Genomic DNA, 27,821 nt, shown 5'->3' with positions numbered 1-27,821 from the left:
AAGACTCACATTCTTGGACTGTCTTTTTCTCTGAGACTTTGCCTCTCTCCATCCAGATCTTGAGCAACCTGGTGATGGAGGAGCTGGGACCTGAACTAAAGAATGCTATAAGCCCCCGGATGAAAGGCAAACCCCAGGAGAGGCAGCGGCAGTGGATACAGGTGGGCACGGAGCAGCTTTGTGCCCTTGAAAGGGCCTGTAGAGTCTTGTCCTTCTAAATGGAACTTCTAAGGAGCTCACTGAAGGCCTCTCTCACCTTCAAACATTGAAACCCGACGTCTTTCTCATTCCTCTGAATCCTTCTTGCCCAGGTGGAGCTTTCTCCCGAATGTTGCTTTTCCTTCAGCCTGGGAGCCTGTGATATATTACTTGGGCATTTTCCACCATGAAAACCTGACCTAAACGCTTCTAGAGGAACAAGGCCCAAGTCTTTGTTGCACCCCTTCACCCTGAAGTGCCAAGGATTGTGTGGGGATATAGTAGTATGGGGATATGGAAAATGCAGGGTGGGACTGCATGGGATTCTTTGCAGGAACTAGAAACCACCTTCACCTCTGTGCAGAGGGAGAAATAGGAACGTCCCTAAGGCAGTCCTTGGAGGGGAGAAGTGACTGTCTTTTTTTCTCCCATAGATCTCAGATGCTGTGTACAGGATGATTTACGAGCAGACCCAAGCCCACTTTGAGGCCGTGGCTGCCAAGTGTGAGATGGCCCGGCCAGCCATGGAGAGCGTCATCCGCACTGATATGGACCAAATCATTACCTCCAAAGAGCACTTGGCCAGCAAAATCCGAGGTACAGCAGCTTTGTTGTGAGGATAGGACTGCTGTGAGTTCCACAGATTCTGCACATAGAACCCCCTCACTCCATCCTTGCCACTCCCCAAATCCTTAAATTCCGAGGGCCTCAGGAACCCGATTATCACATTGCCACTGTGTTAGGGGCCAAACTGAAATGTTGAAAGACCTAGAAGGCATTTAGTTCCTAATTTTGGAAGGGTCATCTTTTTTGTGGGCTTATTTCATATCATGATACTTTGCTGTACTTCCTAATTCTGGGTAAATTCTGTATCTTGAAAATCCTGAAGTTTTTTTTAATGTCCATGGATCAAAAAGTCCCTGGTAATAGGACCAGGAATCTAGAGCCACAGGGGATCCCCATCTTTTTCAACATCCTCACTTTAAAGATGAGGTCCAGGAAGTGGAGTGATTTGTCCACAGTCACACAGGGAGTAAATAGCAGAGCTGGAATTTGAACTCAGGTCCTATGACTCTAGGACCAGGTCTAACCTTACTAATATTTGGGACTTTTTATGCCAAGAAAGTCAGTGAGTGATTCTCTAAAGAGTAGATGTATTCTAAGAAAGATCTTGAAGGAAGGATAGGGGGAAGGCATTCCAAAGGGAATCAAATTACTTTATTTGCTTGAGTAAATTCATATCTGCAATCTACCAGTGAAGTAAGAAAGGACTAATGCCAACTCTTCCTTCCTTCCTTCCTTCCTTCCTTCCTTCCTTCCTTCCTTCCTTCCTTCCTTCCTTCCTTCCTTCCTTCCTTCCTTCCTCCCTCCCTCCCTCCCTCCCTCCCTCCCTCCCTCCCTCCCTCCCTCCCTCCCTCCCTCCCTTCCTTCCTTCCTTCCTTCCTTCCTTCCTTCCTTCCTTCCTTCCTTCCTCCCTCCCTCCCTCCCTCCCTCCCTCCCTCCCTCCCTCCCTCCCTCCCTTCCTCCCTCCCTCCCTCCCTCCCTCCCTCCCTCCCTCCCTCCCTCCCTCCCTTCCTTCCTTCCTTCCTTCCTTCCTTCCTTCCTTCCTTCCTTCCTTCCTTCCTTCCTTCCTTCCTTCTTCTGCCTTAGAATCAATACTAATTATCAGTTCCAAGGCAGAAGAGTAGTAAGCGCTAAGCAATGGGAGTGAAGTGATTCACCTAGAGTCACACGGCTAGGATGTATCTGAGGGCAGATTTGAACACAGGACCTCCCAGTCTCCATGCCTGGATTTCTTTCCACTGAGCTGCCTAGCTGCCTCTAAAGCCAGCCTTTAGCAGCTATTCTCCAGACACACCTCCAGCCCCAGGAGTTCTTTTACCTGTTCTGTGTGATGGACGTCTGGCAGTGAGAAACCCCTGGGTCACTTCTCAGAATGTTTTTAATTGCAAAAAAATTTTTTTAAATTACAAAGGAAATCATCTTAGGGGAGGATTGTGCTGTTTTTTATTGCATTTTCAATATAATCTGTTTACAAAATAGCTCTTGAAAAATACAAGGAGTACAGATACTATAAAACAAAGCAAACTCCAGTCATGAGACACTATGTCCATCAAGCAAAAGGAACAGTCTGAGCTCCAGATTATGAAAACTAGGATTAAAAAGGCACTGTACAGAAAAATTCCAAATTTCCTGCTTGGAAAAACTTGAGTGCAGTTACATGAAATGTTTAATAAACTGAATTTTATTTTCCCCAATGTATAAACAAAATGATAAGATTAAACGTGTGCCTGGCAATTTCTATCTAAACTCCACAGCTACACAAAATCCACAGACACCTTGTATGCTTCAACTGTTAATATAATCATCTGGAAATCAATTATTTTGAAAAACAGTTATCAAAATTTTAAAAAACAAATTCATGGATCCCTAGTTAAGGTCCTCTGTTCTTGCCTTATGTGGTTCTGGGAGAAGGAACGATGAGTAACTGGGACTTGGTGGAGGGGGCGGTGTGTTTGGGGAATACAGGTTCAGGAGGAATGAGACATTGTTCTGTTCTCTCTATTCTGCATATTCTAGCACTGCCTGAATTTTGATGAATCTCATCTCATTTTTCTTGGCCTAGCCTTCATCCTCCCCAAAGCTGAGGTCTGTGTCCGAAACCACGTGCAGCCATACATCCCCTCCATCCTGGAAGCCTTGATGGTTCCCACCAGCCAAGGCTTCACTGAGGTTCGAGATGTCTTCTTCAAGGAGGTCACGGACATGAACCTGAACGTCATCAATGAGGGAGGGATCGATAAGCTTGGAGAGGTATAAGCTCATGGAACCCAAATATCTGGCAAATGCTCCATCTTTGGGAGGGTCACAGAGGCAAGGAATGTCACAACTGGAAGGGGCCTTAGAATAGAGGCTAGTAACACAGAATTACAGATCCTGGGGCAAGGCTTGTGGGGAGAGGTTGGGGCCTTAGAGAACATAACACGGAAGAGGGTGGAATGTTTTTCTTGCAGAGGATATGGGAAATTTGGGGGGGAAAGCATTAGTGCTATGAGAACTGGTTTGTAAATCTGGCCCAGCCACCAACTTGCCTTGTGACTTTGGATGGGTCATTTCCTCTCACTGAGTCACAATTTCTCATCTATAAAATAATGGAATTATAATAGATAGTGTCTGAGCTAGATTATATAGCATTTTAAGGTTTGCAGAGTGCTTTTCAGGTATTTCACTTGAATCTCAACAACTCTGGAGGTAGGTGCTATTATTGTTCCCATTTTACAGATGAGGAAACTGAGGCAAAAATAAGATTGCTCAGGGTCACATACTTAGTAAATACCTGGAGTAGGATTCGCACTTAGGACTTCCTGATTCTAGTTGTAGCATTCTGTCCATGGTGCCACCTTATTGCCTTTTCCACCGACATTCTGGGGGTTCAGGTTGTGTGAGATTCTGGTGGTCTACATCTGTCACATTTTGAAACTAAGCAGCCGAGAGTCAGAGTGGTGGAGAGTGTCAGATGCTGCCCTGAGGAAGGCAAAAGCATCACACTCAGGGCCCTTTTGCCTTCCCAGTACATGGAGAAGCTTTCCCAGCTGGCATACCACCCGGTCAAGATGCAGAGCTGTTACGAGAAGATGGACCAGCTGAAGCTTGAGGGCCTCCAGCAGCGATTTGATGTCTCCAGCGCATCTGTATTCAAACAGAGAGCCCAGATCCACATGCGGGAGGTAGGAGCCTCAGAGACTTAAATCCCGTCCCCAATTCTCCCTCCCTGTCTTTGGAGCTTTAGAGAACAGAGAACAGCCGAGACTAGAGCGGCACGTATCTCCAGGTATCACCCCGGGGTAGTGATGCTTGGGGGCTACTTAGTCCGGGCACCATTTTGCTGCCCAGCACTCTGCTCCGAACAAGGAGAGGAGGACTAGATATCCATGTGATTAAAAAGATAAATACCGGTAACCAGACTTTAATCAGGTGCTTCCCCCACCCCTGAAATAAACAGTCGCCCTCTTATTGTCCCCAAGGCAGCAAGGCAAAACTCATGTTGGCCTCTCTGTCCACTATTCCAACCCACCCATTCTGGGCAATGCATTGCTGCTGGTAGAGAAGGCCATTACATTCAATTGTGCCACAATGTTCTCTGTGTACAGCGTTCTCCTGGTTCTGCTCCTCTCACTCTGCATCAAGTGTGAAGTCTTTTCTGATTCCCTTACCCACACACACATTTGCTAATGCTTCCTCCTCACCAAAAATTATTCTCTCTCTGTCTCTCTGTCTGTCTGTCTGTCTCTCATCCCCTCTCCTTTCCTCTCTCCCTCCCTCTCTCTGTCTCTCTGTCTCTCTGTCTGTCTGTCTCTCATCCCCTCTCCTTTCCTCTCTCCCTCTCCCTCCCTCCCTCTCTCTCTCTCTCTCTCTCTCTCTCTCTCTCTCTCTCTCTCTCTCTCTCTCTCTCTGTGTCTCTGTGTGTGTGTGTGTGTGTCTCTCTCTCTCTCTCTCTCTCTCTCCCTCTCTCTCTCTGTCTCTCTCTCTCTGTCTCTGTCTCTCTGTCTCTCTGTCTCTCTGTCTCTCTGTCTCTCTCTCTCTCTCTCTCTCTCTCTCTCTCTCTGTGTCTGTGTGTGTGTGTGTCTCTCTCTCTCTCTCTCCCTCTCTCTCTCTGTCTCTCTCTCTCTGTCTCTGTCTCTCTGTCTCTCTGTCTCTCTCTCTCTCTCTCTCTCTCTCTCACACACACACACACACACACACAACCGTTTCATTTTCGGTTTTCTGTCCTTAGCATCTAGCATAGTCCAGGGCATATCATAGGTGCTTAATAAATGCTGATAAGTTGATAACTAGGGCTGCCCTATATTAGAGTTTCTTTTTTTCTTTTTAATTTTTTAAAATTAAAACCCTTACTTTCTGTCTTAGAATCAATACATAGTATTGATTCTAAGACAGAATCGTGGTAGGGGCTAGGCAATGGGGGTCAAGTGACTTGCCCAGGGTCACACAGCTGGGAAGTGTCTGAGGCCAAATTTGACTTCCCAGCTGTGTGACCCTGGGCAAGTCACTCAATTCCATTGCCTAGCCTTTACTGTTTTTCTGCTTTGGAACTAATACACAGTATCTTTTTAAAGAGAGATGTTAAAGATTCAAAAAAACATATTTATGAGTTGAGAGGCTAGAATTCAAGGAAATATGATTTCCCTTAGGTCTGGTATCCCTTAAGATTATCCCTCCTTTCTTCTCTTATACTCTCTCCTTTTCTCCTTTTCCTTTTATAGCCAAGCCTGGCTCTCCAGACCTCCATGTAAGCATTACATTGTTTATTAGGTCATCACAACTAATGCCTTCCACCATTTGGGTGTGATGCCCTGCTCCCTACCCTCCCAGCAGCCTCCCTTGTGGGGACCCTTTACTCCCACCCATCTCCATAAAGGGCTTGAGTGAAAGACAGGAGGTGGTAGTAAGGAAGACTGAATCCTGGAAAGGAGGGACTCAGACATTCTGAAGTTTTAGTCAGTCAACAAGCATTTAAAGATTTACTGCGTCCCAGTCACTACGCTGAGCCTTGACAAAAGGACCCCAAACAGTCTGCCCTCTGGGAGCTTACATGCTAATGGGAGGGACAACAGCTAAATAACTGGTTTGGAAGGATTGTCAGAGTGGTTTCAGCTGTTGCTGCTTCCAAGCCGCCATCTTGGCTCTACCCCAATTCAACAGCTAAATAATTGGGTGTATGTAAGACCTACAGAGCAACTGAGAGGTCATCTGAAAGAAGAAGATGTTAGTAACTGAGGAGAATCAGAAAAGGTTTCCTGCACAACCTGGGCTTTGAGCTTAGGCATGGGGGAAGTCAAGGAAACTGCCAGGAAAGGCATGGACGGGGAGAGGACATCAGCCGGCAAGGAACTGAAGGACTAAACAGAACTACTTCCTCAGTGAGGGGAGAGTGTCCATGGCCTCTCAGTAACTCCTTCTCCCTGGGCCCCGTGCTTCCCTCCTTAGCAAATGGACAACGCCGTCTACACCTTTGAGACGCTTCTGCACCAGGAGCTGGGGAAGGGCCCCACCAAGGAGGAGCTGTGCAAATCCATCCAGCGCATCCTGGAGCGCGTGCTGAAGGTAAGGGAGAGGGGCTCCCTCCTGGCCCTGGTGGAAGATCCCTCCACACGCATCGGCCCTAACCAGCACTCTTACTCTCTGGCAGAAATACGACTATGATAGCAGTACGGTGCGTAAGAAATTCTTCCGGGAAGCCTTACTGCAGATCACCATCCCATTCCTGCTGAAGAAACTGGCCCCTACCTGCAAGTCGGTGAGGCTCCAAGCCAGGCGTCTAGATGTGGGGGCTGGGGAGAGGGTCTGAGGGGGGGGTAGACTCCTGGCGATCGCCTCCTTCAGCTCCATTTTAAAGATGAGTTCAGTTGGCTCCGAGAGAGGAGGTCACTCACCCTGGTCACACAAACACTAAGTAGTAGAGTTGTCCATCATTAACTCTCTTAGCCGAATTGCCCAAACTATAGCACGGAATTTGTTAATGTCTGAAATTATAGAATCATAGAGTATTGGTTATTGTTGATGAAAAGAATTTTTTTTGGAAAATAAAAACCTTTCCCTTCTGGAGTAGAATCAATACTAGTATTGGTCCCAAGGCAGAAGAGCAGTAAGGGCTGGGCAGGTAGCTAGGAAGTGCCCAAAGCCAGATTTGAACCCAAGAGCTCTCCGTCTCCAGGCCTGGCGCTCTGTCTCCTAAGCCACCGAGCATCTTACAGTGTCAGTGAGGAAGGGACCTTGGAGATGGTCTAGTTCAATGCCATTATTTTCTAGTTGGATAAAAAATTGAGGCTCGCACAAATGAAGCCCAAAGTCATAGCGCAAATCAGTCATACAAGAAGGCCTGGAACCCATGTGTCTGACTCTCAGACGAGGGCTCTTTCCTCTGAACCTGCTGCTCCATGCTTGCTTTCCTCTGTGCCACCTCAGTGGCAGGTTCTGCCTGACAGAACCAGAGACCTAGAGGGAGCAAAGAGACAACACGGAATGTTCTTTGGAAACACTTGGGACATCTCAGTGCTACCCCAGGGTAGGGGCCCCGGACTATGCTGAGCCGACACACTGGCCATGCATGGACCCAATCTGCCTCATGTCTTTCCTTTTCAATGTCCTGTTGATGTTATCTTCTTTTCTTATATCACTACCATTTTCCAGTCACTCCAAATGATCCACTTTCCCCCCAATAGAACCCTTCCCTTTAAAAAAAAATTTTTTTTTTCATAATAGCCCTTACCTTCAGGCTTGGAATCAATACTGTGTATTGGTTCCAAGGCTGAAGAGTGGTAAGGGCTAGGCAATGGGGTTGCCCAGGGTCACCCAGCTAGGAAGTGTCTGAGGTCAAATTTGAACCCAGGACCTCCCATCTCTAGGCCTGGCTCTCCATCCACTGAGCTACCCAGCTGCCCCCCTTTCCCCTTTTTTTAAAAACCCTTATCTTCCACTTTAGAATCAATACTACCTATTGGTCTTAAGACAGAAGAGCAGTACAGCTAGGCAATTGGGATTAAGTGACTTGCCCAGGATCACACAGGTAGGAAGTATCTAAGGTCAGATTTGAACTCAGGACTTCCCATCTCCAGGCCTGGCTTTCTCTCCACCTAGCTGCCCCTGAATCCTTCCCTTTTAGCATAAGTGCATTCAAGCAAAGGTAACACATGGGTCCCTTGAGGAAATATATGCCAACATCTATACAGAGAATCCATCACCCAGTCTGCAAAGAGGCAGGAGGAACATATCATTGTCAGACCTCTGAAGTCATCATTGGCAACTCCATCGATCTGGTGCCCAGGTCTTCAGTGCTGATTTCCTTGATGTTGTTGTTTTCGCTGGGTTCAATTTCCTCCACTGCACGTTGATTCATACAAGTCTTCCCGAGTTCCTCTGGACTTTCCCTATTCTGTAAGATGCAGCAACAGCCCAGCATGCTCATTCACCACAACGCGGACTCTCCTTTCCATCCCTGCAGGAACTCCCCAGGTTCCAGGAGCTGATCTTTGAAGACTTTGCCAGATTCATCCTGGTGGAGAATACATATGAAGAGGTCGTGTTACAGACGGTCATGAAGGACATCATGCAGGGTAAGGGATCTACTGGCCCAGGACGAGCCGCTGGCCGGCTCTAGTGGCTTGTCCCAATGGCCCCCACACACACCTGGGAGTTTGCGTTTCCCTAGGGAGGAAGTCTCGAGTTTGGGAAGGCCTTGGCACTACCAGGCAGACTTAGAGCCTCCAAGTCTGTCGACCAGAGACGGCAGAGAAATGAACTTCCTCCCTCTCTGCCGGCTCCTGGGAGACAGACTGCCTGGTGACATCTCTTCTATGCTTGTCTTGAACTGTTAAATCTTCTGTTGTTCTTGAGCTTTTCGTGGCTGCTTTCGCCTGCCTTACCTTCTAGCATAGAGGAGAGTGGGGTGGCATGGGAGAGAGAGCACCAGGCCTGGAGTCAGGAAAACCTGAATTTAAATCCTGACTCAGACACTGCCTAGCTGGGTGACCCCCCCCCAAGTCTGCCTTAGTTGCCTCCTGTATAATGGGGATAATAATAGCCCCCTCTCTCTCTCAAAGTTATTATGAAGATAAAATGAGACAATGTTGTAAAGCACTTTTCAAAACTTGAAGCTCTCTATCAATGATATTTTTAAGACATTCGGTTCAGGAAATGGCTGGGTGGCTCAATGGATTGAGATCCAGGCCTAAAGATGGGAGCTCTGGGGTTCAAATTTGGTTTTAGACACTTCCTAGCTGTGTGAGCCTGGGCAAGTCATTTAACCTGCATTGCCTAGCCCTTTCTACTCTTCTTCCTTGGAACTAAAGTACAGTATTGATTCTAAGATGGAAAGTAAGGGTTTAAAAACAAAACAAAACAAAAAATCTTTAAGTTCATTGAGGAAAGAGGTCTTAAGTTGGTAAGGCAAGGTGATTAAGAAAAAAGAAAGTAAATGGATGTGGATATTTTTATTGAAAGAAGGGAAAGGAAGTCAGGTGTGCATATCTAGTAGTTGTTGAGAGAAGGGAAATAAAAGGTCATTATAGGAGAACAAAAATGAAGAATGATCGTATAGACCCCTTGGAGCAGAGGTAATGAGCCTAGCATCTGCCCTTGCTCCTTCTGGTGGGCCCCATGCTCTGTCCTCTACTGAAGGTGCTCAGGGATGCACCAGGACCTCCCGGTGCCACGTGCCCTTTTAGCAAAGGGTCAGGATGAAAGCTCAGCCCCGTCACCTTTATCACACTCTAATATCTGAGAGTGCAAAGGTGAACAAAGATGAAAAGGGGGTGGAAAGTCCAAGAATGGAAGAGCAAGAAGCATTTGGCTGGTGCTTGAATGGCATGTACAGTAGTCATATTTCTGACCCAGCCAAGTGATTGCTGCTTTCATGAGATGGGCTCCCTTCCCAGGGAAAAGGAAGAGAGTTGTGAAGGAGCTTATGGAACGCTTTTCCACCCAGAGTTGGAAGATAGAATTCTGTCTCGAAGATGAGGAAGGGAGGGAGGGAGAGAGGACTCCCAATCTCGTGTGGCTAAGAATCAAATTTAAGGCTCTTTGTAAAGAGGGATGCTGGACATCATTCAGTGTCAGAGGAAGAAGAGAGACTTCCTCCTGAAGGAATCTGAGGCAGCTACTTACTGACCTGATAAACGTGATAGAAAAGTGTATTGTCTTCCTAAATGACATGAAAGTGCCTAGGACAGTGTAGTGAATCAAGTATTGGGCTGGGATTCAAACTCAAAGACTTGAGTTCAAATGTCAGCTCAGACACTTGGCAGCTGTGTGACCCTGGGCAAGTCACTTAACCCTGTTGGCCTCAGTTTCCTCATATGTCAAATGAGCTGGAGAAGAAAATGGTAAAGCACTCCAGCATCTCTGCCAAGAAAACCCCAAATAGGGTCATGAAGAGTTGGACGTGACTGAAATGGCTGAACAACAAATTCATGTTTGTTATCATTTTTCTTATAGAAAACTTCTTAGGATTTGGCAAAAATAAGTGGTTGTTGCTATCCCCTTTTGGTGATTCATCTGGGCACAAATGATATCCCCATACATCGAGTGGAAAGCATTGGCACTGACCATAAAGTCTTGGGCAAGAAACTAAAGAACGTAGGAGTCCTGAGAGTGTCTTCATAGCTTTGGCCCTTTCCAGGCAAGGGATTTAGAAAAGAAAAAGCTGACTGGAGAGAGGTGAACAGCTGCTTAAGAAGATGATGTCTGAGAAGAGGATTATGATTTCTGGCTCACGTCTTAAAATACAGGAATATGACAGGCTTCAGGACAAGGAAGGCACGTAGCTAACTAGGACTTCTCAGAATTGCCTGGGCTCTGACAAAACTAAGCACACAAGCTTTTGACCAAAAAGGAGAGGAAAAAAGGGAAACTAACTATAATAGAGAGAAGCTACAATGCAGGGAGAATAGCTATTGTAGACTCAGATTGTCTCACAGGAGACAGGAATAAAGCCCATAGTGTCAAATGTCTATCCCCAAATACATACCATTTGGGCAACAAGAAAAAGAAACTAGAAGTCCTAATGCAAGGAGCCATTTCACCCCATAAAGATCTCTCAGACTTGGTGTGATGAGGCCAGTGACTGAGGCACTTTATTCAAAAGAACAAGATCAGTCAAAGGATGGTTTGGAGGGAGGGCACATTGAGAAGAGACACTTGGGTGAGAACATCCAAGAAGGGAGCAGGGATGGGGTGAGGTGGCATAAAATGGAGAACATTTGAGTGAACAAGTCAACAAGCATTTGTTAAATATCTACTGTTGCCAGGATTACAAAGAAAGGCAAAACCAGGCCCTGCCCTCCAAGAGGTGACATGCAAACAACTATATACAATAAGATTCCTTGTTGCTTAGGCATTAGATCTGATTTGTCAACCTTGAGAGCTGAAAAACTCTGGCATGTGTAGGATCCAAAATAAAATGTAATAGAGGGGCACCTGGGTGGCTCAATGGATAGAGAGCCAGGCTTAGAGATGGGAGGTCCTGGGTTCAAATGTGGCCTCAGATACTTTCTAACTGTGTGAACCTGGGTAAGTCCCTTAATTCCCATTGCCTAGTCTTTACCACTACTCTGCCTTGGAACCAATATGCGGTATTGATTCTAAGACAGAAGGTAAGGGTTTTTTAAAAATTTAATTGGGAAATGTTTAACAACATTTTAAAAAATACAAATCAACATAGATAATGTTAATTTGTAGTTTTCTAAATCAGTGTCACCCCTTCCCGATCCATTTCTATTTGCATGTGATACCCCTGGATTAGGTGATAGTACAATAGGATGCATTCAAGTTTGGGTGAATGCTTATAATTAAATAGTAGTGGAGGTTCACCTTCAGCTGCTCTTGGTTGCTACAGTAGGCTGCTATTGTTGTTCAATTGTTTTTCAGTCGTGTCCAACTCTTTGTAACCCCATTTGGAGTTTTCTTGGCAAAGATCCTGGAGTGTGGCTTCTCATTTCCTTCTCTAGCTGATTTTCTAGATGAGAAAACTGAGTCAAACAGAAGTGATTGACTTGCGTAGGTTCACACAGCTAGTAAGTGTCTGAGATTTGATTTGAACTCAGGAAGATGAGTCATCCTGTCTTTGGGCCCTGCACTCTATCCACTGTGCTCCTTAGCTGCCCCGTGCTAAGTTGGCCCTCTGCTATTTAAAATCAAATCAATAAATAAATCAAAGAAAAAAGTATGAAATAGAACTCCTATCAGTGACTTGGACAAAGGCATAGATGGCAAGTTTAACATATCTGAAGGTGGCACAAAGCTGGGAAAGGATAGAGACAGGTTTTAGGTGAGGTAGTTGCTGAGTGATAATGCAAATCTACAAGGACCTAGACTAGCTAGAGGGCTGGACTGAATTGAAAAAAAAGAAACACAGTAATAGGGAAAAATATAAACATCTTACACTTGCGGTCAAGAAATCAATTCCACCAGCGTGAGCTGAGGGAGACAGGGATAGAGAAAAAGATGGGGGCATTTTCTTAGATTTTAAGCCACGAGCCTGTGGCAGCCCAATAGCTTCCAGGGAGAAGGAGGTGTAGGAGTAAAAATGAATAAATATTCCTAGTATTTAAAAATATATAGGATTTTTAATAATAAATCAAAAGAGAGGGGAAAGTTTAAAAAAGGTTCTTTCAGTCAAGTGAGTAGAGCAAAGAGAGCTAGAGACTCACACCTGCAGCACTTTACCGAAGTAGAAGCTTTGAAAAAAGAGCCCTGCAGTGTGGGTCTCAGTCAAATTTATCTCCTAAGCATCCTTACGTAAAATGAGGACATAACTTAAAAGGATGCTGGGAATGTAGCTCAGGTGCTGCAGATTTTCCATCTGCACAGAGGTGAGTGGCCCACTTCTACTCAGCTCTGGTTACATCAACTGTGGAGCGATGTGGTTAGTTCTGGGCACCACCATCAAGGAAGGACATGGGAGGGTTGACTAAAGGTTTGGGGAATGTTTAACCTCGAGAAGAGAAAGCTCAGGGAAAACACACTACCTGTTTTCAAGTACCTGAAAGGCTATCCCATGGAAGAAGGACAAGATGGGTGACTTGGCCTCAGGGAGAAGAACCAGGAGGGATGGGTACCAGCTGCAGAGGCTTGCAGTTAGAAAGAATTTGCTGGCAGGGAAAGAGGAATGGGCTGCCCACCAGAAGCTGTGGATTCCCCATCTCCATCACTAAAGATCTTCAAGTAAACGGTAGAGGACCATTTGTTGGCCATTACAGAGGGGATTCTTTTAGGAGTGTGGCCAGTGAAGTCCCTTCTGATTCTAAAATTCTGCAATTCCATGTTTCTTCCCTTGTTTCATAGTTGTAGCCTTCATCTTGTCCATGATGGGGTTCTCAGTGAATGTTTGTTAAATGTCCATAGTGGCTCAGAGTCAGACATGGAGACAGGAGGTCCTGGATTCAAATGTGGCCTCAGACATTTCCTAGTTGTGTGACCCTGGGCGAGTCACTTAACCCCCATTGCCTAGCCTTTATGGCCCTCCTACATTGGAACCAATATACATTATTGATTCTAAGACAGAAGGTGAGTTTAAAAAAAAAAAGTCCATGGGAGAGGTATCAGGGAATAGTGGAAGGATGTTGAATGAATATTGACCGAATAATTCTGTTCTTGTATTCCAGCGGTGAAGGAGGCAGCTGTGCAGCGGAAGCATAACCTTTACAGGGACAGCATGGTGATGCACAACAGTGACCCCAATCTTCACCTGCTGGCGGAGGGTGTCCCCATTGACTGGGGGGAGGAATATAGCAGCGGCAGCCCAACGGAGGCTGACCTGTCCGCTGAGAAACGGCGACGGGCCAAGCAGGTGGTCTCTGTGATCCATGATGATGAGGCTGGGCTGCCCTATGAGCCATGCCCGGAGATGCTATCCCCAGGAGTGCCCGAGAAGGAGCCAGCCCCCTACCCTGCATCCCCAGACAGCGTCAAAGAGCTACGGGGCCTGGTGGCAAAGGAGCTTCGGGTGGAGAGCCCCCAGCCCACTGCTGAGCCACTCACTAATGGCACATCCCCGAGGGAGAGCCCCCAGCCCCTGGAGTCTGAGGAGAAAGGGGCTGGCCAACAGGTGTCTTCCCTCAACCACATCCCCCATGAGCCAGCACCTACCGTCCCACGCGAGGAGGCCGTCTCACCTCCCACCACTCCCATCCGACGTCTCCCTTCCGAGGAAGGAGCAGACAGTGATTGCCCCAAGCCCAGTGACAAGGAGACCGGGGAAGAGGTGTCTGGCCAAGGCAGTACCCTGTACGTCCAAACCACCACAGAAGACAGCACTGGTGTGCAGACTGAATTTTAGGCCAGAGCCAGGCCTTCCCACCCCATGGATTCTGGATTCCCATCAGGTGTTGCCCTAGCTCCCCCACACCCCGTCTCCACCCACCCACCCCAGCAGTAGACACTCATCCTGCGGATCTTCGGGAGTTGGACTCTGACTTTGGAATAGAAGCAAGCCAGACTGGATTGGGGTAGGGGGTCGTTCACTCAATATCTACTGGAAACTTGCCTTGTGGGGAGTAAGGAGGAGGGGGAGGGGATGGGGACGGGGTCCTTCAGTGTTCAGGGGCCCCTTGGCCCCCGAGCCCCACTTCTTTCAGGACTCCCCAGGGGCTCGTCCTTTTACTCTGCCATTCCATGAATAGAGAGAGAAGCTCATGTTTATGTGAGAGAGGGTAGGTAGTGACTGCTTAGTTAAATCGTAGCCTGAATCAGCTCTCAGCCCCTTCCCCATTGCCGGTGTCTCTTCTGTTTGAGAGTGAGGACGCGAGATAGAAGACAGCACGGCCTGATCCCAACTGCGCGCTTGCTACCAAGATTTCCCCTATCGGCTCGGGGCAAGGGAGGGAGAGGAGAGGAGAGGGTGAAGAAATCAGGAGGAAGCTGGTGTCGGTCTTCGCCTCCTTTTGACACCCTGCTCTCGGGCTTATTCTAAAGACTGGATCTTAGCTGGGAAACTGCTTTTTCTGGTCCATTCTTTCAGCTTAAAAAGCTTCCTTCCTTTCTCCTACTTCCCTTATTCCCCAAAGGAGTAGGAGAGGGGCAAGAAAAAAAGCTAAAAGTGTTCCAGAATCCATTCGAGGCCAAGGGATTCCTGAGAATGGGAGAGGAATGGCCGACCTAACTTCCTTGAGCACTAATACCTTCTGTTGGTCTCTTCCTCCTCCATCCTGGAGTGTTTTCTCTTGGGAAATGAAGCTATTCCTCTGTCAGAGAGAAAGGCCCGCTGACTATGGCACAGGCGTAAATGGAGGGGGTAAGGATGGGCAGGGACATTTTCTACTTCTGGGGAATTGAGTTTTATTACATCCAGTCTGAATTGGGAGGGAGAACAACTATTCCCTTGTTCCATTCTAATGGTTCTTAAGGAAACAATTCACCCCTAGAGTATTTTCAGAAGATCTAGAGTTGAGGAAGAGAAAGATTGTCCAGCACAGGAGTTCCTGTAAGGAGGGAATGTCTTAGATGCCAGGTTTTATCCCAAGGCAAGTATCATTTGTCTTGTCGGGGCTCTAATTGAAATTGTGGGTTGGGTCTTAACCTATGACCTGGGAAGTTGAAGGGGGCAGAGTCAAAGTGTTAGATGGGAAGAAAGGATTGGTCATGGATAGAGGGGGGAGGCGGGTGTTTCTAGCAGGAGCAAGCTGGGAAAAATTAGTTTATGTGGCATAGGAATGAAGCCAGGAAGGCACATAAGGGTGTACCTAGGAGTAGAACCAGGAGGGTCTGACCTGTGGCATCCAAAAGCCGCATGGGACCTCAGGGAAGGAGAAAGGCTTTGAGGAATGGCAAAGTGAAGGGATTTCCCTGGGTGAAGAATGTATTGAGGTGGGTGTTGAATCAGGAGTGGGAAGAATTCCAGCCATCTTGGATTAGGGAAGTAGAGGCAGATGCTCTGTGGGTTTCCATGAGGACGGTGCTATGTGGTTTTGGCTCACCGGGCCAGCCATCCCCATCCCATTTTTGGCACTCGGGGTGGGTTTTGGGGGTTTTTTTTTGCCTGTGATCCATTCTTTGGTGCAGTCTCTGCATTTCTTTCCCATTTCCTGTGCATTCTCTCACCTTTAAAAAAAAATTGCCTGTGGCCAATTTGCCTTTTTATAAGGGAGGAATGACAGCACATAGTTCTACTTGGGCAAAGGGATCTTTTCTCTATTTCATTCCCAGCTAATCTGAAAGAATAATGCTTCCCCAGATCTCACACGTCCACATAAATAAAAATTCATTTGGGGAACTATGGATTGATTCACCGATCACTGCAGGGGCCTACTACATGCTTATGGATGGAGCCTCCCCAGCTCCTGCTGAGAGGTTTGCATCCCAGCCACGTGACTCAGGAGCTCAGTGTCAGATTGGGGCGGCGCACGCACAATACACTCCCAGGTGATCTTAGTCACCCCACGTCTGCAGTCCAAGCGGCCTGGCTTTTTTATACATCACCGTGTGTTAGCTCTTGGCACTGCAGTCGACTTCCGTTTTTATCGGACCCGTATTCCTGAAAAGTCATTCTGGATTCGGGAAGGGTGAGATCATGGCGAGTCCTTTGTGAGCTGTGCTAGAAGCCATCTGTACTAGCAGACACCCCCTGACCAGTGACTTGATCCCATTCCCCTTCTAGTAGAGAAAAAAGCCCAGGAAAAGACTGGCTTCTTCAGGATGTGGCTTGGATACAGGCCAGGGAAGGAAATTCTCCTCCTCCCCCCTTAGTCCCTCCCTTCCCTCCACCCCCTCCCCCAGACCCATCACATCCTGTGTTGGAGCAGACCAGCTTCCTGAGGCGGGGGGCAAGTGAGGGGCTGCTTCACATTTCCATCCTGGGCAAAGGTCTTGGCAATGTGGCCTAGTAAGTGCGGAAATACAGGGTCCTGGAATTAACTCTCTGAAATGGACAGCTGATACTCCGAAGCACACTATGAATCTTACTCAATTCTTCTACAAGACACATTCCGTTTTTTAAAATGCCTTGTAAACTTTCTTTTCCTTTTTCTTACCAGGGGTCCAGCCTGAACCACTCAGGACCCCCTATAAGTGCCTTCCCTTGGGTAATTTCCAATCTGCCTCTTTCAAGATATTGTACTGAAAATATTATACAGAATGTTTATGCTTGTACTAATTAATAAATGCTTTATTTAAAGCCAGCCCCGTGGTCTGCTGCTTCTAGGGGTGGGGGAGGAGAGATGAGACATAGACTGCCTTTGGGGAGTCAGGTTCTAGGTCTTGGACCTGACCTATAGTTAGAACAGAACCCAGAACTGTCTAGGTGGGAGGACACCTCTGAGGCATGAATGAAGACTCCCCAAGGGAAGCTTAAAAACCCCAGCCTTGCTTCTGGGAGAGTGGCGAGCAAACTGAGGGCCAGCTATGTCCTATGAAGGGAGCAATGTTTATTAGCCAGGAGTCAAGGGGTTCTGAAAGTAAGGAGGTTTAGGGGGATTCCCCTCACCCCAAGGTTTGATTTATTGTTTATCAGTTGTCTAGATTTCAGATAGAGATGGAGAACATGTGAATAATTCAGATACATTTTCTGGAGCACCAGCTCTTCAGCATTATCTGCCCTGAAGTCCCCTCCTTCCTCCAGGATGGCTGAAAGTCATAGATGGAAGTGTGTGGTGGCTCCTATGGTATTTGAATACTATGGTCAGGAAAGCCTGCCTAGCAATCCATTGGCCCCCTACCCAATAAGTAGAATGGGCTGCCTCAGTAGGAAAGGAGGTCTCTATCACCCGAGATCTGCAAGCGGAGTCGAGCTGACCCTTTGTCAGGATGGTGAAGAGGGAATTCATATCCAGGTGCTGATTGATGGAATTCATTTCTATTTGTTCTTTTTAAAACCCTTACCCTCCATTTTAGAATCAATGCTAAGTATTCATTCCAAGGCAGAAGAGTGGAAAGGGTCACAGTTAGGAAGTGAGGCCCTGCTCTCAATCGGATCTCCACCGAGATGCCCCAGGTCTAACTGATTTCTGAGCTTCTCTTGGGAACGCCTTCCTCATATTAAAAAAAAAATTGTATTGATATTTGCTGTTTCTTATATCATCAGTTATCCCCACAATCCTTCCCCCTTCCTTCCCTAGAGAGCTAGCCTATATAACAAATAGTATTTTCTAAAGAGGGGAAAAACAAAAGAAAAAAATCAGCACAACTGATCTATACTTTGACCAATTCCACTTTGCACATACAGGCTGTGGCTGGCTGTGAGGGGGCCTCCCTGAAGGGGTGGTTAGGGGCCCTTTATTTATTTGCCTTGTTTTCAGGCTCAGTACTGATCTGCTAGGGGCAGCAAGGGCCTGGTCTCTCGGGTGGGCGGGCGGATGCAAGGTAGCCTCATTTCCTCAGGGCTCCTCCTCTCTGTGGGTAGGAGGCAGAGCTTCCCCTCCTGCTGGGAGTAGACCCTGGCGTGGGCAGTGCCAGCCTGCGGCACTGCGGTCGTGGGCGGGCCCCACGGACACCTGAAGGCTAGTCCCTCCCGTAGCCTGAGAGACCAGCGCCCCCTGGAGGCACCAGCGTGACCAGCTTTCCCAGCCAGTTTCATCCCTAACCCTTCAAAGCCAAAAATGAAGAGAAAGAATCATTGGTAATTTTTGTAAATAATCAAGCAGAGGAAACTTGGGTGGAAGGGTTTGGGTGGGCACACTTGCCTGCCTTTTCAAGCCCTGGCTGATGTCACTATTCTTGCAAGGGAGGTGCCTTCCAACCCTCAAATTCTAGGAGGCCGAGGAGCTTCCAGAAGCCCAGGCCTCAAACTGAGCCCTTCCTGGTAGATTCCTAAAGCTACTTGCCTCTCTGGCCCTCATCCCTAAATGGAAAGTCTGTGATCGATGCTTCCTGCTGGGAAGTCTGGAGCCCCATGTGGGGGGGGGGGGGTGGAGCAGTAGAGGGGGCCAGGCTATGATAGCACCCCTCATCCCTTTAGGCTAAGCCAATGCAGTTGAATAAAGTTCAGTCCAACTCTCAGGATTCAAATGTGACCAAAGAAGTGTCATTTTTTCCTGCGGATTCAGCAAGAGACCATGAAAAGGAGACTGGGTTGGGCCTAGCTCAGTCACTGAATGAATAGGCTCGGCCACCACCTCTCTGAGCCTAGGCTTTGCCATTTTCAAGATGAGAGTTAATTCACTCATCTCCAAGACCCCTTCTGACTCTGGTTCTATTTTCTTCTTTCCTCATCCTCTGTCTTAAGTTTATTCTTGTTACTTAGCTAGTAACTATTTGCCCAAAGTGCCCCCTTTAGTGTGATGCTCCCTGGCTGGCCTTGCTCGCAGCAGGATACACCAACACAAAGACAACTCAGGCCCTGAGGGTGGGAAGGTAGAAATTTATTCCGGTTTTGAGACAACAGCTCACCCCCTGCCCATGCACTGCACAGGGGATTAGAGGTATATGGGGCAGTTTAGCAGCTCTACCTACTAAGGCAAAAGAAAAGAACACACAGGATGGACTTTGCTGGGTGTGCTTCATGCCTCCCTCCAGGTGCAGTCCCTGCTGGTTAGCCATTCTCAGCCTGCAATGTAGGTAGCCATCCCCCTGATGTGCCCCAGATAAAACAGGAGATGCCCAAAGCTGGATTTCCGGGAGAAACCCTGTTCCCAAGCCTCATCTAGAGCACAATGGGTTTTTCAGCCTGAACGCCACACCATGTACATTTGGGAATGGCTCGGTCATCCCACACTGATCATCCCTCGAGGTTGCCTGCCACTTAGCTCCCAGCTCACCCATCCGTGCCCAGGAAAACATCCCCTTGAAGTAGAGACTAGAACAGTCAGGCATACAGAGAACAAGCTATTATTTCTGCCTTTGGTCAAAACCAAATAGGACTCCCTCCAAGCCTTCATTGGGTCTTTGCGTCCCTTTGCAGCAGGGAATCCCTTTGAAGTAGAACAGTCAGATATGCAAAGGAGTCTTCCCACTGAGGTCCTCCATGCTTTCAGTGAGTCTTTAGCCCTCCCTTCCTCCCATAACTTTTCTACCTTCTTCTAAGGCAGGATTTTTAATACTTTGAGAATATGGCCAGTAAGGGGGAGTAAACCCCAAGTTTCCAACAGCACACACAGTAGGTCACAGTCTTAACCTCCTAAACCTATTCTAATGTCCTTGCTTCCTGCATAACTAGTCTAAGCAAAGGAACAGGTAGGCTGGTCCTGTTCCTTCAGTCTTGTAGGAACTGTAAGGAAGTTTTCTGCTCTTGTTGTGAGATGAGAATACTATAGTGCCTCCACTCCCAACACTACTCTCTGACACCTGTTTCTAGAAGCACCCTGAATAACCAGCCTCTTCATGGGCCTGGTGATGAGGGAAGCATATATAAATTAGCAAATTATCTATCTTAGTAAGAAAAAAGTGCTTGGAGATCAGAGCCCATCCTCCCAGCTGGTGAGGAGAGAAGCTGTGAGGAAAGGGCCACATGCTATCTCTGACGAGGGATTGGATGGAGGAAGGAGAAGCAAGGTCCCGGTGTCTTATACCAGCAGCCTGGTGTAAGTCAGGGAACAATCATGAGCCAGTCTGGGGTCTAGGAACAGTCTACTTCCTCCCTTAGCCACTGTGGTAGATGCGGATACACTGCACAATGTTCTGGCGACACAGTGGGCAGGTTTGAAGAGGTTGGCAACAGGACTGGCAGCAGCAGACATGACCACAGTTGAGGAAAATCATCTGGGCCTGAAAATTAGAGAAAAGAATAGAATGGGCATCCTCCTAGGCAAAAAGCCATTCCCAGGACCCCAAAGCAAAAAGATAACTTCCTACAAGAACAAAGCTGGGAGCATAATCCAGGAGAGGGTGGGCACAAAGGCATTTGGTACTTGTGCCAATACAGAAGGAATGCCTGGGTTCCCTCCCCAGCATGTCAGCCCTTACCTCCCGTTCTAGACACACTACACATTCTGAAGCCTGCACATCCAGCTGTGCTGGGGGTGCTGTTGGAGTCACAGCATCAGGAGGTTCCTCTGCAGAGACAGGTTCCAGGGCCTCTGGGCTCTCCCGTTCAACAGACTTCAGTAATTCTGCATGGTAGACAGTGTTCGCAGTCAGATGTGCCCAATGATTTACAATTCACAAAGAGCTTTCACATCTGTTATCTCACCTAATCCTAAAGTTGCCAGAGAATAGTATCTGCTTTATAAGTGAGGAGACTGAAGTGACAAAAAGTTAAGAGACCAGCAAGCTTCTAAGTTGTTTTTCTGAGGGACTCAAGTTCTTAGTAGAATACCACTGTAGGTTAAGAGTAATGCTCAAGAGCCCCAGGAATGAGATTCTTAAAAAAAATTTTTTTTCTAAATAAAAGTAGGAAATTGGCAATAAATATTGACCAAAGAAAGGTTATCTCTTTGCCTTATGGTGTTTTAATAAATAAAAAATTAAAAGAAAATCAATGGACAAAAAATTTTTTTGAATAACCTTTACCTTCTGTCTTCCTATCAATTCTAAAACAGAAGAGCAGCAAGGCTTAGGCAATTGGGGTTAAGTGATTTGCCCAGGGTCACACAGCTAGAAAGTGTCTGAGGCTAGATAGGAACCCAGGTCCTCCTGACTCCTGACTAGTGCTTCTATCCACTGTGCTACCTAACTTCTCCTCATCATAGCTCTTTCAAAGAAGATCAGATCGTACTCATTCTACAACTCAGTTTCCCACTTTGTAAAATGAGGATAAAAATCATTACTCATTCACCAAGAAAGAATCAGGTGTGTGACAAATGAGAAGTAAGGCTCTATAACATCAGATGCCTTCTCTTGGGAAGTTTTGATGTAACATGCTCATTTGCAATTTTCCTGACTGTCAGCAGTACCTGGTAGTGTTTTTGTCACATCCAGCAACTCTTGGGCCCTCCTGATCAGTGCATGCTGCAGCCCAGTTTCAGAAATGCCCATCTGAAGCACAAACAATAAGAGAATTTTGGATTTTGACAGGACCATGGAGATGACCTTGTCCCCCCACTTGAAAGCTGAGTATATCCCCAGGAGCTAGAAAGCTCCTCCCAGGGACACCACAGCTCTGCAAAAGAATGCCTCTTCCCAGAGATGAGTCCTCTTTCTTTGGTCTAAGTCCTGACCCTAGAGAACATTGTGGCTCCCAGTTCTGGCTCTGAAATGCTTTACCCAAATCAGGGGGAGAATAAAGAGAGCTGAACCAACAAGGCCAAGGTTGTACAATAAAACACGACCCCTCCAAGTTCAACCTAGCCACTGCATTATGACAACTTTGGAAACCATGTTTAAGAGGCAATGAAAACAATATATGGCCCTTAAATGAAACTGGGCCTACGGAGAATCAGACTGTGTCCTGGAAAAGACTGGTCGCTAGAGATTCCTGGGGAGATAGGAAGATATATATGTAAATAGTTGGGAGAAGGCAGCCTTATCTAGGTCAGTTATAAAGAGAGTTGATGCAGATTCGCTTGATCCCAGTAGAAATTCAATAGCCTATAATTTTTTTTGGAGATCACATGAAATCTACCAGGTTGATTTTAGACATATTCCATGGGCCATGGGGAGCCCAGTAGACATCTTATTTAGATAAACAGCCTTGTACAACCAGAAGACACATGTTTAATAACAAGTCTTGTTAAGTTAATACGGTCAAGATCAGAATAATAATCCTGTCTCCCCAACATTCCCCAAATCATCTAACACTCAGTTCTCTACCTTGGCCAAATCACTGGGGTTCATGTGGCTCAGCATGTCCAATGAGACCCGATGGTGAGCAAAAATGGGAAGATAATGTTCAGCTGAAAGCTCTACCAGTAAGGTCACCAACTGTTGTTCCAAGCCCTCTTCCTGCAGGGGTGGGGTGGGGAGGAGGAAAAAAAAAGGCCAGTTAGATCAATAGTGTCAACTCAAAAGATCCCCACCAGCAGCAGAGTAACTTGGAAAACCACAAATTAGCATTACGTATGTGGTACTATATTTTTATTTATCTTGTTAAACTTCTTCCTATTATAATATGCTTAAGGCCTGTGGACCACAAGTGAGTTAGTTCACAAAGGGGCACTTACTTTGCAGTGGTTACTAAAAAAAAAATGGGAGAGACAAGGGAAGAAGTTTTCATTTCATAAATAAGACCCCAAATCTCTTCAGAGTGGGCACATTTTGAGAATGAGAGAATCCCATTTAAAAAAACAACTATACCACAAAGCCATCTACTGTTCTAGAACCCTAGAGAAGCAGAGTGTGAGGCCTATACTTCCAATCTGAAAAAGAAAGAATTCCTCTACCATGATAAACATGAAACTACCTCAAGACCTATAGCACATGCTGGTAAGGCTAGTACAAATTTGGCCTCTTGGATGAACCCTAAAGATGACGCATCTGATGGAGAACCAATCCAAATACTGCCTGAATTTACCAACAAAGATTTGACAAGGTTGGCAAATAGGGCAACTTGGCTGGAAGAAATCAACAGAGGTACTCCCACTCTAAAGAATGACAATCTCCCCCATTTAAGGTATTGTTGGCCTTTACCTGTAGCTTTAAGGACAAGGGCTTCTGATTTAAAAGGCGTTGATACTGAATCAGCCAGTAGTTTTCCTGCTTAGTCTCACTTTTGGCTTCCATCTCCAGCTGCCAAGAGAGAAGGGCTACATTAGTTTCAATGTCAAGAAGTTATTGATTTTTCTATATAGGAGAAGCCCTAAAGAATGGTGGCCCACCAGAACTTTCAAGTATTCATCTCACCAACTCTCAGGAAAAACATTTGCATTTGTTCAGGCTATGGACCTGGTAGGGCCTCTAGCAGCAGAGGGTCCACAGAGAAGGTCTACTTCCATCTATTGGGCTTCCTCACTACAGTAGTTTATCTGTAAGCTGAAGAGGAATGTCTAAGGGCTGTAAGAGCACCTTCAGTTTCTGAAGAAAACAGGAGCATTCTGACCAAGATGGTTAGACACAGGGATTACAAGTTTGGACTTCTAGAAAAATGAGCCACAGGGAAGCATCCATCTGATTCCTTTAAAAAAAAAAAGTCTCCCTTATCCTGAAGGAATCTTCCTTGAAGGACTCATATCAAAATTACTCCTCTCCAACTGTGGAGCAACCCAACACACAAAACACCAGTCAAACTATAGATATGTAGGGTCATCCCTGGAGGGAGGGCCTTTTTGTCCCCTCCAGATTTTTTGTAGGAAAAATGTGGTTAAAATTAACAGCAAATGCAATCGAATGTAATAGACTTCTCTACTAGCAGCAATGCAATAATCCAGGACAATTTTGAGGGACTTATGAGAAAAAACACTATCCACCTGGAGAGAAAGAACTGTGGGAGTAGAAACACTGAAGGAAAACAACTGCTTGGTCACATGGGTCAATGGGGATATGACTGGGGATGTAGACTAAATGATCACCGTAGTGCAATTATCACTGGAATCACTGAAATATGGAAATGTCTTTTTTTTTTTAATAAACTCTTACCTTCCATCTTGGAATCAGTACTGTGTATTGGTTCCAAGGCAGAAGAGTGGTAAGGGCTAGGCAATGGGGGTTAAGTGACTTGCCCCGGATCACACAGCTGGGAAATGTCTGAGGTCAGATTTGAACCTACCAACTCCCATCTCTAGGCCTGGCTCTCAGTCCACTGAGCTACCCAGCTGCCTCCTGGAAATAGGTCTTAATCAATGACACATGTAAAACTCAGTGGAACTGCACATTGGCTATGGCAGGGGAGTGGGGAGAGGGAATACAAATCATAATACCATGGAAAATATTCTAAATTAACTAATTAAATAAAATTCTCCAAAAATCTAAATAAATTAAATTAAATCAACACCAAAGAGCAAAATGCACTGCTTAAAGAATGGATGAGGGGGTGGCTAGGTAGTTCAGTGGATTGAAAGCGGGGCCCAGAGACGGGAGGTCCTAGGTTCAAATGTGACCACAGATACTTCCTAGTTATATGACCTTGGGCAAGTCACAACCCCTTTCCTAGCCCTTACTGCTCTTCTGTCTTGGAATCAATACACAGTATTAATTCTAAGGCAGAAGGCAAGGGTTTTTGGTTTGTTTTTTTAAATAAAGAATGTTTGAATAAACTGTGGCAAATGAATGTTATTTCACTCAAAGAAATGACAAAGATGAGGAATTTAGGAAAAAGGGAAGCCTTAAAAGAACAAAGCAAATGAAAGAGAAACAAAAGATCAACATACATGATGACATTAATAATGAAAATAAATGCAACACCAAAAAAGCCCCTCAGTTTTGATAAATACAATGACTACTTGATCTTGGAGGTCAAACAAATACAAATGGTAAATGTTGATACAAGGGCATATGTTGACATAAACAGTTGTGGCAGTCAGTTTTGCCTGATGGTTTTCTTTTTTATAAGAAGGTTTGGGGAGGAAAAGGGTAAGTTTTATAGAAGACAACTGTAATATAAAAAATAAAAACCACAGATATTAATAATTAAAATAATAATGTGAACACTAAGGGTAGCCTTGATCCTTCTATTAATTGCCAGCGCTCCTGGCAAGGGTTCAGGCCAATTAGCCTGATTTGATGATAAAGTAGAAAAGGTGCTACTGGTGTGGAGGGTGACACACAAAGCAGCCTGGGGATCTCAAAAACAAAGCTCAGAGACACTTACCAAGATTCCTTGCAACTCCTCTTCTCGCTGGCTTTTCTCTTTGAGTAGCTGCTGCAGCAGGGAGCTGAGGGTCCGGCGTTGCTCTGAGATAATTTCCTACAATGTACAAACAGACTCCTTTTCCATGCCCCGGCTCAGACTATCACCCCCTTAGAGACAGGAGTAAGGAATGGGGTGTTATCAGAACCCCAAATCACAGACATTTCTTCAAAGATAATGAGGAATACTGACAGGAACATCAGACATATTCATGTCTCTTGAGTTGTGGCCCCATCCACCTGTCTCTTCTACCAGTAGCCCCTACCCCGTCCTGAGGTTTAGCTATCAGAGCTCACAAGTTCTGACAAGCTGTGAGCCTGGAGAAGTTCTGATGGCCTTTGCTGCCCATTCACCTCCTCCCCTGCTTTGCCAGGATACTAAACTTCTCCTGCCTTCTCTGAGTGTCACTGCTGGGCAAAGGAAATCCCAGTGATCAGCTTACCAATGAGAAGGGGCTAGTGAGAATGAAAAAAACACAAGTAGAAATGACAATTTGCAGAAAAGCCAGTCTTGCCCTGTAATAAGCCTGAAGGTAGATGCAAATGAGGGGCAAGTCAGTTACAATTATCTCATGGCTCACATACTTCATATACCTAGAAGTAGGTCCTTGGGAAATGCCTGAAAGAGGCCCTTGAACCTAGCTTGCCTCAAACCACCAAGTGAGACCTCTCTATGGAGATGGAGATGCTGCCTTGGATGGAGACATTTAGAACATCAATTACTTCTAGTATTCTTTCCCCCCTCAATTAGAAAGAGACATAAAATGCTACATCCAGATGAGACCTTAGATATAATCTAATCCAGGCCTTTCATTTCACAGATGAGGAAATTGAGGGTTAGAAACAGGAAGTGACCTGCATGAGAACCTGGGGTAGGGTAAGAGCTGGGTTTAGAACTCCAGATTCCTGACTCCTACCCCAGTGTGTTTTACACTGGGTCAACAAGTACTTTTGGACAACTAGCAGAGGAGCCTAGCTTGAGATCTGGAGGGCAGCTTTGGATTTATGGTTATTCCAGGCATTTCCCCAGAGGCCATTCTGAACAGGAAGGGTTGTAAGGGGATGAGGGATGGGGTCTTGGAGGTGAGATGGTGACTGCAAAATGATGAATGGGACATAGTTTTTGTATTCAACCCGCAGCACAGGTTTCACAGGAAAAATTGCTCTACCCTGACTGAGGTTTGGCTTTATTTTATACCCTCATAGTCACACATCTACTTGGCACATGGTTTCATTCTCAATATGCATGTTTCCATAGCTCCTAACAACAGACATGAAGCCTAAGGAGATAGTCAACAAAACATTGTTGCTAAGTGCAGTGTTAGAGGGTAGAATTAACATGACCCAGATTTAGATTGGGGAATTCTCAGCACAGATTTGCCAGAAGTTTTATGCCTAGAAAAGAGGGTCCTATCTAAGTGGGTACATGAGAATCCTTAGGTTTAATTTTATGAGTAGGATCTCCTGATAATATTCTGGGGGGACAGAGTAAAACATTTGTATTAACCCTGCAAGCATGTTGCTCTCATCTGTCTTTCCTGGGGCTAAGTAAGAGCAATTCCAATAATAAGGGGATGTTAGTGAGAGAAGTCATACAGAGGGGGGTTGAGTGGGTGTCTCCATCCTTCCTAGGAGCCATTTTGTGACCTCCTGGTTTCCATGAGTAACTGTGTCAAAACATCATGGCTTGATGGCCCTCAGCAAGGGCTAGCAATCAAAAGGGTAAAAAGATGGAATGGGTGAAAATATTAGCTGGTTGGTCATAATTTAAGAAAGCCCAAGTCTTCTTGTTGACAGATATGTCAATGGAACAGGGTATTCAAAGATCCTGCTGCCAGAGGACATTTGTTGGGGTAAATGTGTGCATCAGAGAGGACACAGAAGTCACATCCCTTGAGGCTGGCCTGAACTCTGCCTGTTCCCTCTCCTCCAGAGTATCTTCCCAAAGAAAAAAATGCATCCCCAGAATGACAGGATGGCAACAAAGTGAGCAGAAGCTACAGGCCTGGAAGCATGAGTTAAACAGATGGAGTGCCCACTGGCTGCCCCATTTTAAAACAAAAGAAACACAAGATGATAATGACAATGATTCACATTTCTATAGTGTTTGAAGGTCCACAAAAGTGTCCCCGGGAAGGGGCTTTGAGATGGAAACTCACCCAACTCTTGCACTTCAAAAAGAGGCTATCCATCCCACCTCTCCTGACTGGATTCAGAACAATGTGCATGTTATGTTTTTATGCCTGCCTGGTGTCTCTGAATCTACCTAAATTGAGTCTGCATCATGGTTTGGGGAATTATGAAGTGTTAGGACTAGAAGGGACCTTGGAACATCAAATGTTAGAACATAGAACATAGAATGATAGAACTGGAAGGGACCCTAGAACACAAAATGTTAGAACACAGAACATTAGAGTTGGAAGGGAATTTGGAGATCATCTAGTCCAACCCCCTCACTTTATAGAGGTGGAAATAGGACC

At 46.1% G+C, this 27,821-nt stretch overlaps 2 protein-coding genes across 8 annotated transcripts in view; one reads left to right on the top strand and one right to left on the bottom strand.

Annotated features, from left to right (window-relative positions):
- The window catches only part of NIBAN2 (niban apoptosis regulator 2), a 111,460-nt gene extending 94,592 nt beyond the window's left edge, over positions 1 to 16,868 (top strand). The window contains exons 7-14 of the mRNA XM_007475032.3: positions 57 to 161; positions 633 to 795; positions 2,825 to 3,012; positions 3,771 to 3,926; positions 6,187 to 6,303; positions 6,389 to 6,496; positions 8,201 to 8,312; positions 13,359 to 16,868. Coding sequence (XP_007475094.1) covers positions 57 to 161; positions 633 to 795; positions 2,825 to 3,012; positions 3,771 to 3,926; positions 6,187 to 6,303; positions 6,389 to 6,496; positions 8,201 to 8,312; positions 13,359 to 14,032 — 1,623 coding nt within the window. The 3' untranslated portion in view covers positions 14,033 to 16,868. The remainder of the gene's footprint in view (positions 1 to 56; positions 162 to 632; positions 796 to 2,824; positions 3,013 to 3,770; positions 3,927 to 6,186; positions 6,304 to 6,388; positions 6,497 to 8,200; positions 8,313 to 13,358) is intronic.
- A 2,157-nt stretch (positions 16,869 to 19,025) lies between these two features.
- LRSAM1 (leucine rich repeat and sterile alpha motif containing 1) overlaps positions 19,026 to 27,821 on the bottom strand; it is a 50,120-nt gene continuing 41,324 nt past the window's right edge. For all 7 annotated transcript variants that reach the window (XM_056812439.1, XM_056812440.1, XM_007475030.2 and 4 more), the window contains 6 exons: positions 25,304 to 25,399; positions 23,188 to 23,286; positions 22,372 to 22,503; positions 21,516 to 21,597; positions 20,587 to 20,732; positions 19,026 to 20,388 (listed from right to left, as the gene is read on the bottom strand). In XM_056812439.1, coding sequence (XP_056668417.1) covers positions 20,263 to 20,388; positions 20,587 to 20,732; positions 21,516 to 21,597; positions 22,372 to 22,503; positions 23,188 to 23,286; positions 25,304 to 25,399 — 681 coding nt within the window. In that variant the 3' untranslated portion in view covers positions 19,026 to 20,262. The remainder of the gene's footprint in view (positions 20,389 to 20,586; positions 20,733 to 21,515; positions 21,598 to 22,371; positions 22,504 to 23,187; positions 23,287 to 25,303; positions 25,400 to 27,821) is intronic.

This window comes from Monodelphis domestica, chromosome 1 (assembly GCF_027887165.1).
Source record: "Monodelphis domestica isolate mMonDom1 chromosome 1, mMonDom1.pri, whole genome shotgun sequence".
In the NCBI taxonomy this organism is placed as follows: Eukaryota; Metazoa; Chordata; class Mammalia; order Didelphimorphia; family Didelphidae; genus Monodelphis; species Monodelphis domestica.
This window is presented reverse-complemented; position numbering and strand designations above follow the sequence as displayed.